This window comes from Delphinus delphis, chromosome 4 (genome assembly GCF_949987515.2).
Source record: "Delphinus delphis chromosome 4, mDelDel1.2, whole genome shotgun sequence".
In the NCBI taxonomy this organism is placed as follows: domain Eukaryota; kingdom Metazoa; phylum Chordata; class Mammalia; order Artiodactyla; family Delphinidae; genus Delphinus; species Delphinus delphis.
In genome coordinates, this window is record NC_082686.1 from 72569973 (window position 1) to 72585942 (window position 15970).

The window sequence follows — 15970 nt, forward strand, 5'->3', positions numbered from 1 at the left end:
CCAAGAAGTTTTCCTCTTCACTCTTTGTCTGTTTGTATGTATGTATATATGTCAGATTAACAATGAAGCAGAGAATCCCAATGGATCCGTCATTAATAAAGTGAAGATACTAACTGCAAGGAGATGACTGATTATCAGAGTATCAGGCGACTCCTTTTGTACTTTGTAAAATAGCCCCCTCACTGAGAAAGAAAATCTGACTCTTATCTTCAATTTATATCCTTGGCCCTCACAGAAGTTACACATTGATGACGTGGAATATGTTTTTTAGAAAAAGTGCTGTACAACCAAAGTACATTTGTTAAAACTACATAGTTAGTTTTAAAACAAAACATAAAGCCATCAAGTCACTACCTAATAAACAAACATAAGGTAAGTAGCAATACAGCAAGGAGGACAGGTAAGTTTTTAAAGTACCCAAAAGATGCTTTTAAATTTTAACTCTCTTATCTTTGGTCTTCTGTTATTCTTTATAGAATGTCATTTCTTCTCTCTGCCCATCTAAAGACTACCCATTTTTCAGGTTTCCAGTTGAGCCCCAATTGTACTCTATGGCATTTTTTCCTCATACCAGGCAATATGATTTACCTCCTTTTGAATTCCTAAGGCAGTGTTTGTTTTCTGTGCTCTATTGGTACTTACCTTGTGTTTATTAGGCAATGACACCATAGCTATGGTAAAAGATTATAGTATAAATCAATACTGCCAGACTAAACACTCATCAAAATATTCCCAGTGAAAAGTATCTAGATTTTGAAGGCAACAGACCTGGGACTGAAGCCTAGCTATTACTAGCTTTGTTATTTGACTCTATATCATCACCTGTATGTAGGGATATAGCTATGTGTTTCATAAGCCTCTAGAGCAAGGCTTAAATAAACAAAAAGCCAACAGGCACCTAAATAAACATACAATTATAAACTGTGTTAAGTTGTTTAAAGAAAAAAATTGTCACAGTGCTATGACAAATGGAATTATGAGAAGGAGCCAATCATATAAAGAATAGGGGGAAAGAATATTCTAAGAACAAACAGAATGAACAGAGAATTAGGAAAATACCTGGTGTAATCAAGGGTCTGAAAGAAGAAGTCCTGTGTGGTTAGACCTGAAGGAGCAAAGGAAGGAACAGAGGGCATGCAGTGAAGCCAAATGTACTGTGCTATGCTCGATCACACAGGGCCTTGCAGGCACTATTAAAGGCTTTGGATTTTATTCAGAGTATAATTGGAAGTGTTTTAAATAGAAAGTGATACAATCCAATCTTTGTATTTAAAAAGATCATTTTGGCTGATGAATGGATTGGAGAAAGTCAAGAAAGAAGTAAGAAGACTTGCTAGAGGCTATTAGAATAGGTAAGATATGATAGTGGGTTTGGTAAGGGTAGTGGCGGAGACATAGAGGTTGAGAAAAGGGGAGGGAAGTCAAGGATGACTCCTCGCCTTTTGGCTTAACCATCAATGGAAGTGCCATTTACTGAGGGAGTAAAAGAATTGTTTCAGTCATGGTCAGTTTTGAACATTAAAGAGATATACACCTGGAGAAGTCAAACAGGACAAAAAGTCAGGTGTTGAGATGTTTGGAAAAAAAGATATATACACAACACTAATTAATATAAGGGTCTAACCTTGAAACACAGAAGATGTCTGCTAAATAGCAGCTACCTGGATAATCAACATACAATGCAAGTTCTCCTTGATACAAAAGTAGCTCCATCAAGATGAGAATAGTTTAAAAGTTTTGAACACAACTAAAGAAAAAGTATCAATCAGAAAGATTCATACAGAAAAAAAGTACAGAAATCACAAAAAAAGAGCAAAAGAAAAAAAATAGAGTACAAGCACAGAAAAAGATAATCTGAAAGAGAGATTCCTAGGTCCACGCAATAACTATCCTAGGAAAAGGGTAGCCCACCCTTGACAACCATCAGTGGCAAGTATACCTACTGCATACAGGGGTACATTAGGCTTAGTTAAGAGTCACTAAACATAAAAGTGGTAAAATTAACAATCCTTGTTCAGATCTATGCTCACCAAGCATTAGAGCAGTTCTTCCTTTTATCAATCAATTTTTACCTCCTTATTAATAACTTAATATTTTTATGGGGTTCCAGAAGTTTCTTTTTTTTTCTAATTTAACTATTTTATATTGGAATATAGACAATTAACAATGTTGTGATAGTTTCAGGTGCATAGCAAAGGGACTCAGACATACATATACATGTATCCATTCTCCCGCAAACTCCCCTCCCATCCAGGCTGCCACATAACATTGAGCAGAGTTCCCTGTGCTGTACAGTAGGGTCCTTGTTGGTTGTCCATTTTAAATATAGCAGTGTGTACATGTTGATCCCAAACTCCCTAACTATCCCTTCCCCTACTTCTTTCCCCCAGGTAACCATAAGTTCATTCTCTAAGTCTGTGAAATCTGTTTCTGTTTTGTAAATAAGTTCATTTGTATCATTTCTTTTAGATTCCACATATAAGGGATATTATACGATACTTCTCTTTCTCTGTCTGACTTACTTCACTCAGTATGACAATCTCTAGATCCATCCACGTTGCTCCAAATGGCACTATTTCATTCTTTTTAATAGCTGAGTAATATTCCATTGTATATATGTACCACATATACATATGTATATGTACCACATCTTCTTTAGCCTCTGTTGATGGACATTTAGGTTGCTTCCATGTCTTAGCTACTGTAAACAGTGCTGCAGTGAACACTGGGGTGCATGTACCCTTTCGGACCATGTTTTTCTCTGGATATATGCCCAGGAGTGGGACTGTAGGGTCATATGGTAGCTCTATTTTTACTTTTCTAAGGAACCTCTATATCGTTCTCCATATAGCTATACCAATTTACATTCCCACCAACAGTGTAGGAGGGTTCCCAACTCTCCATACCCTCTCCAGCATTTACTGTTTGTGGATTTTTTGTTGATAGCCATTTTGACTGCCATGAGGTGATATCTCATTGTAGTTTTGATTTGCATTTCTCTAATAATTAGTGATGTTGAACATCTTTTCCTGTGCTTCTTGGCCATTTGTATGTCTCTGGAGAAATGTCTATTTAGGTCTTCTGCCCATTTTTTTATTGGGCTGTTTGTTTTGATGATATTAAGCCTCATGAGCTATTTATAAATTTTGGAGACTAATCCCTTCTTGGTCACATCATTTGCAAATATTTTCTCCAAATCTGTGGGTTGTCTTTCCATTTTGTTTATGGCTTCCTTTGCTGTGCAAAGAATTTTGAGTTTAATCAGGTCCCATTTGTTTATTTTCGTTTTTATTTCCATTATTCTGGGAGATGGCTCAAAAAAGATATTGCTGCGATTTATGTCAGAGCATGTTCTGCCTATGTTTTCCTCTGGAGTTTTATAGGGTCCAGTCTCACGTTTAGGTCTTTAATCCATTTTGAGCTTATTTTTGTGTATGGTGTTAAAGAATGACCTAATTTCATTTTTTTACACGTATCTGTTCAGTTTTCCCAGCACCATTTGTTGAAGAGACTGTCTTTCCACCATTGTGTAGTCTTGCCTCCTCTGTTGTAGGTTAATTAACCATAGATGCATGGGTTTATTTCTGGGCTTTCTATCCTATTCCACTGATCTATATTTCTATTTGTGTATCAGTAGCATACTGTTTTGATGCCTGTAGTTTTGTAGTACAGTCTGAAGTCAAGGAGTCTGATTCCTCCAGCTCCATTTTTCTTTCTCAAGATTGCTTTGGCTATTCAGGGTCTTTTGTGTCTCCATACAAATTTTAAGATTTTTTACTCTAGTTCTGTGAAAAATGCCATTGGTAATTTGATAGGGATTGCACTGAACCTGTAGATTGCCTTGGGTAGAGTAGCCATTTTGACAGTGTTGATTCTTCCAATCCATGCCATCTGTTTGAGTATTCTTTTATTTCTTTCATCAGTGTCTTATAGTTTTTGGAGTACAGGTCTTTTGTCTCCTTAGGTAGGTTTATTCGTAGGTATTTTATTCTTTTTGACGTGATGGTAAATGGAATTGTTTCTTGAATTTCTCTTTCTGATCTTCCATTGTTAGTGTATAGAAATGCAACAGATTTCTGTATTAATTTTGTAACCTACAACTTCACCAAATTCATTGATGAGCTCTAGTAGTCTTCTGGTAGCATCTGTAGGATCTTCTACATAAAGTATCATGTCATCTGCAAACAGTGACAGTTTTACTTCTTCTCCAGTTTGGATTCTTTTTATTTCTTTTTCTTCTCTGATTGCCATAGCTAGGACTTCCAAGACTACGTTGAATAAAAGTGGCAAGAGTGGACATCCTTGTCTTGTTCCTGATCTTAAAGGAAATGTTTTCAGCTTTTCACCATTGAGTATGATACTAGCTGTAGGTTTGTCGTATATGGCTTTTATTATGTTGACGTATGTTCACTCTATGCCCACTTTCTGGAGAGTTCTTTTTTTTTTTTTTTATCATAAACGGGTGCTGAATTTTGTCAAAAGCTTTTTCTCCATCTATTGAGATGATCATATGGTTTTTATTCTTCAATTTGTTGATGTGGTATATCACAATGATTGATATGCAGATACTGAAAAATCCTTGCATCCCTGGGATAAATCCCACTTGATCATGGTGTATAATCCTTTTCATGTATTGTTGGATTCAGTTTGCTAATGTTCTGTTGAGGACTTCTGCATCTATGTTCATCAGCCTGTAATTTTCTTTTGTGGTATCTTTGTCTGGTTTTGGTATCAGGGTGATGGTGGCCTCATAGAATGAGTTTGGGAGTGTTCCTTCCTCTGCAATTTTGTGAAACAGTTTCAGAAGGATAGGTGTTAGCTCTTATCTAAGTGTTGATAGAATTTGCCTGTGAGGCCACCAGGTCCTGGACTTTTGTTTGTTGGGAGTTTTAAAATCACAGTTTCAATTTCAGTGCTTGTGACTGGTCTGTTCATATTTTCTGTTTCTTCCTGGTTCAGTCTTGGAAGACTGTACGTTTCTAGGAATTTGTCTATTTCTTCCAGGTTGTCCATTTATTGGCATATAGTTGCCTGCAGTAGTCTCTTATGATGCTTTGTATTCCTGTGGTGTCAGTTGTAACTTCTCCTTTTTCATTTCTAATTTTATTGATTTGCGTCCTCTCCCTTTTTTTCTTGATGAGTCTGGCTAAAGATTTATCAATTTTGTTTATCTTTTCAAAGAACCAGCTTTTAGTTTCACTGATCATTGCTATTGTTTTGTCTCTATTTCATTTATTTCTGTTCCGATCTTTATGATTTCTTTCCTTCTACTAACTTTAGGTTTTGTTTGTTCTTCTTTCTCTAGTTCCTTCAGATGTAAGGTTAGGTTGTTTACTTGAGATTTTTCTTCTTTCCTGAGGTAAGATTGTATTGCTATAAACTTCCATCTTAGAACTGCTTTTGCTGCATCCCACAGGTTTTTTATCATTGTGCTTTCATTTTCATTTGTTTCTAGGTATTTTTTTCTTTCTTGATTTCTTCAGCAATCCACTGGTGGTTTAGTAGCATATTGCTTAACCTCCACGTGTTTGTGTTTTTTATAGTTTTTTTTTGTAGTTTATTTCTAATCTCATAGCATTGTGATTGGAAAAGATGTTTGATAAGATTTCAATTTTCTTAAATTTACTGAGGCTCGCCTTGTGTCCTAGCATCTGGGCAATCCTGGAGAATGTTCTGTGTGCACTTAAGAGGAATGTGTATTCTGGTTCTTTTGTATGGAATGCTCTACAGATATCAATTAAGTCCATCTGGTCTCATGTGTCATTTAAGGCCTGTGTTTCCTTATTTATTTTCTGTCTAGATATGTCCACTGATGAAAGTGGGGTGTTAAAGTCCCCCACTATTATTGTGTTACTGTCAATTTTTCCCTTTATGGCTGTTAGTATTTGCCTTATATATCGAGGTGATCCCATGTTGGGTGTATACATATTTACAATTGTTATATCTTCTTCTTGGATTGATGCCTTGATTGTTATGTAGTGTCCTTGTCTCTTATAACAGTCTTTCAAGTCTATTATGTCTGACGTGAGTATTGCTACTCCAGCTTTCTTTTGATTTACAGTTGCATGGAGTACCTTCTTCCATCCCCTCACTTTCAGTCTGTATGTGTCCCTAGGTCTGAGGTAGGTCTCTCGCAGACTGTGTATATATGGGTCTTGTTTTTGTATCCACTCAGCCAGTCTATGTCTTTTGGTTGGCGCATTTAATACATTTACATTTAAGGTAATTATTGATATGTGTATTTCTACTGCCATTTTCTTAATTGTTTTGGGTTTGTTTTTGTGGGTCTTTTTTCTTCCCTTCCTCTTTTGTTCTCTTCTCTTGTGGTTTGGTGACCATCTTTAGTGCTGTGTTTGAGTTGCTTTTTCTTTTTTTGTGTGTGTATCTATTGTAGTTTTGGGGCTTGCTGTTCCCATGAGGTTTTGATATAACAGTCTATATGTACAAGGCTTTTTTTTTTTTTTTTTTTTTTTTAAAGTTGCTAGTCTCCTTCCTGCCTAGAGGAGTTCCTTTAGCATTTGTTGCAAAGTGGTCTGGTGGTGCTGAATTCTCTTAGCTTTGGCTTGTCTGTAAGGCTTTTGATTTCTCTGTCAAATATGAATGAGAACTGGGTACAGTATTCTTGGTTGTAGAGTATTCTTGGTTGTAGGTTGTAGGTTCTTCCCTTTCATCACTTTAAATATATCATGCCACTCCCTTCTGGCTTGCGGAGTTTCTGCTGAGAAATCAGCTGATAACTTAATGGGAGTTCCCTTGTATGTTGTCATTTTTCCCCTGTTGCTTTCAAATAATTTTTCTTTGTCTTTACTTTTTGTCAATTTGATTACTACATGTCTCGGTGTGTTTCTCCTTGGGTTTATCCTGCCTAGGACTCTCTGTGCTTCCTAGACTTGGTTGACTGTTTCCTTTCCCATGTTAGGGAAGTTTTCAGCTATTATTTCTTCAAATATTTTCTCAGGTCCTTTCTCTCTCTTTTCTCTTTCTGGGACCCCTATAATGCGAATGTTGGTGTGTCCAATGTTGTCCTTAGGCTGTCTTCATTTTTTTTCATTCTTTTTTCCTTATTCTGTTCTGCAGCAGTGATTTCCACAATTCTGTCTTCCCGGTCACTTATCAGTTCTTCTGCCTCAGTTATTCTGCTATTGATTCCTTCTAGTGTATTTTTCATTTCAGTTATTGTATCGTTCATTTTTTTGTTTGTTCTTTAGTTCTTCTAGGTCTTTGTTAAACATTTCTTTCACCTTCTTAATCTTTGCCTCCATTCTGGATCATCTTCACTATCATTATTCTGAATTCTTTTTCTGGAAGGTTGCCTATCTCCACTTCATTTAGTTGTTTTTCTGGGATTTTATCTTGTTCCTTCACCTGCGACATAATCCTCTGCCTTTTCATTTTGTTTAACTTTCTAGGATTGTGGTTTTCATTCTGCAGGCTGCAGGATTATAGTTCTTCTTGCTTCTGCTGTCTGCCCTCTGGTGGATGAGGCTAAGAGGCCTGTGCAAGCTTCCTGATGGGAGGGACTGGTGGTGGGTAGAAATGGGTCTTGCTCTGGTGGGCAAAGCCTTGCTCAGCAAAATTTTAATCCACTTGTCTGCTGACGGGTGGGGCTGTATTCCCTCCCTGTTGGTTGTTTGGCCTGAGGCAACCCAGCACTGGAGCCTACAGGCTGTTTGGTGGGGCTAATGGTGGCCTGAGGGAGGGCTCACGTCAATGAGTACTTACCAGAACTACTGCTGCCAGTGCCCTTGTTCCCCTTGGTGAGCCACAGTTGCCCCCTGCCCCTGCAGAAGACCCTCCAACACTAGCAGGTAGGTTTGGTTCAGTCTCCTATGGGGTCACTGCTCCTTTCCCTTGGGTCCTGGTGTGCACAAGATTTTGTGTGTGCTCTACAAGAGTGGAGTCTCTGTTTTGCCCAGTCCCGTGGAAGTCCTGCACTCAAATCCTGCTGCCTGTCAAAGCCAGAATCCCTGGAGATTGCTAGTCCTGTTGCTGGACCCCCAGGCTGGGACGCTGATGTGGGGCTCAGAACCTTCATTCCAGTGGGAGAACTTCTGTGGTTTAATTGTTCTCCAGTTTGTGCTTCCCCCACCTGGCAGGTATGAGATTTGATTTTATCATGATTGTGCTCCCCCTTCCCATCTCACTGAGGCTTCTCCTTTGTCTTTGGATGTGGGATATCTTTTTTGGTGGGTTCCAGTGTCTTCCCGTGAATGGTTGTTCAGCAGTTGTGATTTCAGTGCTCTTGCGAGAGGAGGTGAGCACACGTCCTTCTACTCTGCCATCTTGAACCAATACTCCAGACGATTCTTTCTTGATAAAAATTAACCAGAATATGTCTGAATTTTGACCATTCTGAGTTAATTTTTTATCATGCTGTGTCTTTTCAATGTAAAGTTACTTCTTTTTAATCTAGTAAAGTTTTCTTGAATGAATTATAATTGCAAGCATTTATTCTTTTCTTTTAAAAAAATTTACTTTTTCCAGAAAGTCTAATTAAGTATATCCTGTGTGTGTGTATATATATATGAAAGTATATATATATATATATATAATATATATATATAATTGCCTGTCTTTTCTCTCTAACCTTTAAAAATTCTCTTCATTTCTATTTCATTTTGTTTACTTTTCCTATTGTATCCTTTATGTCCCCTATTGATTGTTCTGCAGTGTCTCTTTGACTTTGTGTTCCAATTTAAGAAATTGGTTTGCTTTCTTCTTCTTTCCTGGGTTCTGCTAGCTCAAAATTAAACTCTTCTGGTTGTTAAGCCATCTCTTCCTACAGTTCTTTACATATCTACTGGTCTTCTTTCAAAGAAGTGAATGCATAAATTGTTTAAGAACATTAAAATCAAAGTTTCATCTGCTACGTGCCAATTTTTTTTGTGTGTGTGTAAATGCATGTTTGTGACAACTTTTATCTCTTGCTAAGCTTTGCTTTTTGTTTCCATGTCTCCTTATTAATATCTTTGTATGAATGCCAGGCTAGCTCCTTTTAAATTGCTTATTACTGAATGAGTTGGCTGGACCAGAAAGTTTGGGGTGCAGGGTGGGGATGGAAGCACAGGTTATTTTTACAGCCTTTAAAACCAAAAGACTGCCTTGATAGCATCAGATAATCTGACAGACTGTTTTAACCAAATACTTCCTTTAAACAAAACCACATCAAGGATGGCTTCCGCTCTAGTTTGCTCACTCACAATTTTATGTGGCCTGCCATAAACAAGGGATAATGTTTTTATACTTCAAAAACAAGCCCCCCACCTTTAGGAAGTACAATTTTCTGTCATATTCTATGTTCTGCTACCACTGAGCATTCTCAACATTCCATGCTTTTACTCTTCCCTTCTTTACATGTAGCTTTTGCCAGATCTTAACCTGCTTAAGCAGCCTTTGCCTGTATTTTGTTGTCTAGGTATTACACCTGTCTTCTTAGTTTTGCTTAATGTGAAGTGAAGCTTTATGGGTAGAAATATGTGTTTATTTTCCTTGTTGCTTTTGTGTGTTTTCTGGGGAGGTCAAGGAGCAGATATTGACTTACCCTTAATCATACCTAAATAGTCTATATTTCTCATAAACATATAAATAAGAGGCTTTCTATAATACTAAGCAAGCACTGATTATACTTTGTTTCTGTATAATATGCCTATTGGGCAAGAATGTGTTGGCCAGAAGATAAAAGCATGTGTAGTCCCACTGGTAGTTTTGTTTCTCACAAAAATTAATGAATTAGCATTCTGACTTCATATATTAATCCCTATTTGCTTATTAATGTGATTTATTTGGAACTTACCCCTTACATAAATGAATTTATTCTTGTTCAGTTACTGAACCTAGAATGCTGAGGTTTATAAGAAATATTATGAAATAGCAAGCAATGCCCAACATACTACTTTGATCAGGTAAAACACATATTAGGTTTTGTTACAGAAATAAATTCCACTCCAAGAAAAGAATAATACATGTAACAGCTGCTAAATCATAGAATGATTCACCTGGCTCCTTTACTCATATCATTCTTTCCTTCTTCACCTTGTTTATGAACATTAAATAGTGTGTTATGTATTCTTTTGGGTGTTTAAGCTTTTTAAATTCCACCTAGGTTTTACTGAAGTGGTTATGTTGATGTAAACTAGAATTTTATGTATGTTTAATATGACCTCAAACTTTCCATTATCACCTTCTCCCAGTAGGAACTCGGTAAGGTCAAGTCCATGATACCTCACTATTTAGAAAAATATCATATCTCAAACTTACATTCTTTCTCTTTAAGTAACAATAAAGGCTATTAGAAACATATCTTAAACCCTGTTATTAATAAATATAACCTAATTCAAAGGTCAAAAAATACTGAAATAACCTAATTTTCTTTGGCAAAATTACTATCTTTGCTTTTCAACCACTGAGTTAGTCAAAGGTATACTTAAAGGTATGTGTTTGGTGAGATGACACATTTAAAAAGATAAACTCCTGAAAATTAATCCAAATAATAGAGAAATATTCAAAGAGTTGGCAGATACAAGTTCCTACATTCTATTAAAAACTCTTTGGAGAGTGAATTAAGTTCAAACTAAACAAATAACATTAATAAATCAGACAAAAATATAAAAAGAAAGTTAAGCTTGGGAAGTTAAACATTATTAAGAGGAAGACTTCTAAAAACTGAAATAAAAAATAAATACAGACAACAAGAATTTATTACCTTCAGGTCGATATTGTGCAACAATTGTGACAGCTTGGCCAGCATTTTTTAAAGCAGCTGCTGCCTGCTCATGGCTGGCAGTTCTGAGGTCAACACTGTTTACCTGTAAATCAAACCACATATTAAATTCGAAAGAAAATCATCACACTGATTAGAAATCACAATAGCCTATTCTTTGAGTAGGCATAGATTAAAAAAAATTACTTGAAATTACTTTATCACTAAAATATTTTCTTGTTCTGATTTACTAAAAATGTTATACAGTAGAACAAAAATAGATTGTATAGTCAATCAAAACAATTTTATTCACTTAAAATATTCATTTTTTCACTTTGTCAAGTGAACAAATGCAAAACACTTTCCCCTGAGTGTTCCAGAAGGTTGTCTACCAATCTCTTGAGAAATGTACCTTAATTTGACAACTTGAAAAATCAGCAAGTGTCATCATTTTGTACATTTCATTTCACCAGTAACTCAGGCAATGAGAGGGAAATTCATTTTGTTTACAGCATACTTTCAACTCCTGCCACATTTTCACTATTACTCATCTCAGTTTCAATTCTCTTCCTTCCTTTCCCAAACTAAAGCTTCCATTCTTTTGGAGTAACAGGAAAGCAATTACTTTAAGTATTAAAATAGCTCAGATTTCACGGACTGACATTTAAACACAGTAAATGTTATTAAATGAGCAAGAAGACTTTTTTTTTAAACAGGGACCTTCCTTGGGTAAAATAATTAATGAGGTGATCAATCCCACTCTAGAAGAATAGGCAACTTCATTCTTATTTCTGAAAGGCTGCCAGCACCTAGTACGCTGCAAGGTACACTATCTTTAGAGACTGAACCTTTTCCACTACAAGAAAAACTTAATAGGACATTAATGTGAGCATTAAACTTAAATGTAATTAACTTTAAATATTTAAGTTGGCTTTTTTCCCTAAGAACCATGAATGAATAAAATACAGCAATGGGGGCTTCCCTGGTAGCACAGTGGTTGAGAGTCCGCCTGCCGATGCAGGGGACACGGGTTTGTGCCCCGGTCTGGGAAGATCCCACATGCCGTGGAGCGGCTGGGCCCGTGAGCCATGGCCACTGAGCCTGTGCTCCACAACGGGAGGGGCCACAGCAGTGAGAGGCCTGCATACCGCGCAAAAAAAAAAAAAAAAAAATACAGCAATGTTTGGGACCTTTACTGAATATTTTTGGAAAGAAGAACTGTCACACAATTTTAGTATGACAGCCTGCTTCATTGATGTCTAATCTAAGACCTGTTAAACATTACATACCAATTTTGGAAAATTTGACTATAGCCCAGAAATTCCTGGGATCATAAAATTTACATAAAAGAACATTTTTAATGTTTAATGTAAAACATTTAAAGGCCTGATGTTTTACATTATCTATAAAGGATATTACTATGTAACTAAGTTAAAATGTACAGACACCTCTTAAATGAAAATGAAGATCCAAAAACCTTAATCTAAACAGGTGTAACATAATGTGGTTTTATTAGAGAATATCTCTAGCTTAATATCTTATTAGAGAATAACTGAACACAATGTATAAATAGTTCTATATTGAACATAAAGAAAATCCTAATTTCTAGCAGAAAAAATTAGAGAATATAAAAGGTAGACAAACTTTCATAGATTATTTTAGAAAAGATCACAATTTTTAATGAATTATTCCTAAGCACTGGATCCCTTTACTACAGAAAAGATCTGAGAACAACCTACATAGATTCAAAGGAGAATAATTTGTTAACAAGACTACAAATTAAAAATGTTCCTAAATAACGCCAAACATTTTAATGGAATACATTATCAAGGATATTTTAGAAGAAATCCTGGTACTGAGAAACATATCATGTAAACAGATTTAGGGTCACTTTTTTATGGAGATACAATTTATATAAAATCCAAACTTTTAAAGTGTACAATTTGTGTTTTTCAGTACATTCACAAGCATGTGCAACCATCACCATGCTTTAATTCCAAAACATTTTCATCAGCCCCCACTCGCCAAAAACCCACTACCCATTAGCATTCATTCCCCCCTTCCCTCTCCCCTTAGACCCTGGCAACCACTATTCTTCTTTCTAACTCTAAGGATTTGTCTGTTCTGTACATTTTATATAAAAGGAATATTACAATATGTGGCTATTTGTGTTTGCCTTCTTCACTTAGCTTGTTTTCATGGTTCATCCTTGTTTTAGCCTGTTTTAGTACTTTGTTACTTATTATGGCTGAATCATATACCCCATTGGATGGATATTCCATATTTTGTTTATCCACTTTGTTAAATTTATTCTTTTTGATACTACTATAAATAAAATTATTTTCTTAATTTCACTTTCAGGTTGTTCAACTCTGGTATATTAGAAACACAACTGTTTCTTGTATAGTGATTCTCTGTCCTGCAAACTTGCTGAGCTTGGTTATTATCTCTGATAGTTTTTTTGCATTTCCTAAGATTTTCTATATATAAGATCATGGCATCTGCAAATAAGAGATAATTTTCCTTCTTCCTTTTTAATCTAGAAAGCTTTTATTTCTTTTTCTTGCCTAACTGCCCAATCTAGAAACTCCAGCACAATGTTGAATAAAAGTGGCATGAGTGGACACCTCTGTCTTGTTTCTGATCTCACAGGGAAACCTTCCAGTGTTTTTCATAGACATCTTTTATCAGGTTGAGGAAGTTCTCTACTATTCCTAATTTGTTTGGTGCTTTTATGATGCAAGCTGTTGGTTTTTGACAGGAGCTTTTTCTGTTGAGATGGTCATGTGGCTTATATCCTTAACTCTATTAACACGGTGTTTTACTTTGGTTATCCCTGTGTTGAACCAACTATGCATTCCTTGGACAAATTCCACTTGGTTATGGGGTATAATCCTTTTTTAATGCTGGTGTACAATCCTTTTTTTATGCTGCTGAATCCACATGGCTATTTTGTTGAGGATTTTTACATATAAATTCATAAGGGATATTGTAGTTTTCTTGTGATGTCTTTGTTTGGTTTGATATAAGAATAATATTGGCCTTGTAGAATGAGTTGGGAAGTGTTCTTCACACCTATTCCCTTTTGGGGGAAGAGTTTGTGAATGGTGCTAATTCTTCTTTAAACGTTCTATAGATTGCACTAGTGAGGCCATCTGGTCCTGGGTTTTTTCCTTTGTGGGAAGTTTTGATTATCAATCTCCTTAATTGTTACAGGTCTACAGTTATAGTTTCCATTTCTTCTTGAGTCAGTTTCAAATGTTTATGTCTTTCTAGAAATTTATCAACAATTACACAATATGTATAACTATATATCACACATAATCTATATAACACATATATTATAAAATGTCCTTAGATTTTGAGAAATAATTTTTTTCCTAAAGTCTTTGTTTGATACTTGTATAGCCATTTTATGTGTTTCTTGGTTTCTGTTTGCATAGCATATCTTTTTCAACCTTTTACTTTCAACGAAGATTGAATCTAAAGTGTGTCTGTTGTAGAAAGTATATAATTTGATCTTTTTAAATCTACCCTGTCAATATCTGTCTTTTAGTTGGAGTATTTAACCCATTTACCTTCAATGTAATGTATCGAAAAAAAAAGATTTATGCCATCCATTTTGCTATTTGTTTTCTTCACACCTTGTCTTTTTTGTTCCTCTATTCCTCCATTACTAACTTCTTTTGTAAAATAGGTATTTTCCACTGTACTATCTTAATACCCTTTAAAAAATTATATATATTTTGAGTTATTTGCTTAGTGGTTTCTCTAGATCATAATTAACATTTTATAACCATTTACTCTGAATTAACACCAACTTAGTTTCAATAGTATATAAAAACTCTGCTCTTATAATTCTGTGCCCTCTATACTCCCTGTGATACTACTGTCATATAAATTACATCTTTATACAGTATGTGTGTGCCCATCAACACAGATTTAAAATTATTGCTTTATTTAGTTGTTGTTTAAATTATAAAGGAGAAAAAAAAGAGTTACAAACAAAAAATGCACTTATGCTGTTTTACATTTACCTATATAGTTACTTTTAACAGTGCTCTTTACTTCTTCATATGGATTTGGGCTACTCTCTAATGTCCTTTCTTTCTGGTCTGAGGGATGAGATGCTCTTTAGTACTCCTTGTAGGGCAGGTTTACTGTCTATAAGAGAAGTTAAGGAGATTAATAACTTCCTTAGCTTTTGTTTACCTGGGACTCAGATCTGTCCTTCGTTTCTGAAGGATAGTTTGACTGGGTATAGAAACCTGGGACAATGGCTTTTTTCTTTCAGAATTGCCTTCTGGCCTCCATGATTCTGACAAGAAATCAACTGTTAATCTTACTGAGGATTCCCTGTAATCAGTGATTTTTCTTTGCTTTCAGGATTCTCCCTTTGTTTTTTGATATTTGATTATGATTTATCTGTGGTGTGGATCTCTTCAAGTTTATTCTACTTGTAGTTCACTGAGCTTCTCAGATGTGTACATTAAATTTGGGAAGTTTTTTGCCATTATTTATTCAAATATTCTTTCTGCCTCTTTCTCTCTCTCTTGTCATTCTGACTTCATTATACATACATTGGTACACTTGATGGTATCCCCACAGGTCTTTGAGCCTCTGACAATTTTTCTTAATTCTTTTTTCTTTCTGTTCTTCAGCCTGGGTAGTCTTAACGGACATATCTTCAAGTTGGTGGATTTTTTTCTTTTGCCAGGTCAAATCTGCTGTTGAACTTGTCTAGAGGATTTTTTTTTCCCTTCATTTCAGTTATTGTACTCTTCAACACCAGAATTTGTTTGTTTCTTTTTCATAAAAGAAATCTCTTTATTGACATACTCTACTTGGTGCGTTATTGTTCCTATACTTTCCTTACATTCTTTAGACATGGTTTCCTTTAGTTCTTAGAGTATATTTAAAATATCTGATTTAAAATCTTTGTCTAGTAGTATAGTGTTGGGCTTCCTTACGGTTTCTACTGATTGCTTTTCCCCTGGGTATATTTTCTTGTTTTGCTGCATGTCTCAATTTTTTACTGAAAACCGGACATTTAAAATAATATAAAGTAGCAATTCTGGGTATAAGATCTGTCCTCCTACCCAGGGCTTGATATTACTGCTGTTTGTTATAGTAGTTGTTTGGTGACTTTTCTGAATTCTGTAAGGCTTGTATTCTTTGTTGTATGTGCCAGTGAAGTGTCTGCCTGATTAGCAGAGTGGTCAGTTAATGACTGGACAGAGACTTCATTAAATGTGCACATGTTGGGTAATG

The 15970-nt window shown here is 35.5% G+C and overlaps 1 protein-coding gene across 17 annotated transcripts in view; it reads right to left on the minus strand.

The window, feature by feature from the left end:
- Positions 1-15970, minus strand: part of DLG1 (discs large MAGUK scaffold protein 1) — a 285716-nt gene that overhangs the window by 71694 nt on the left and 198052 nt on the right. For all 17 annotated transcript variants that reach the window (XM_060010895.1, XM_060010903.1, XM_060010902.1 and 14 more), the window contains one exon: positions 10703-10805. In XM_060010895.1, the coding sequence (XP_059866878.1) occupies positions 10703-10805 (103 nt within the window). The remainder of the gene's footprint in view (positions 1-10702; positions 10806-15970) is intronic.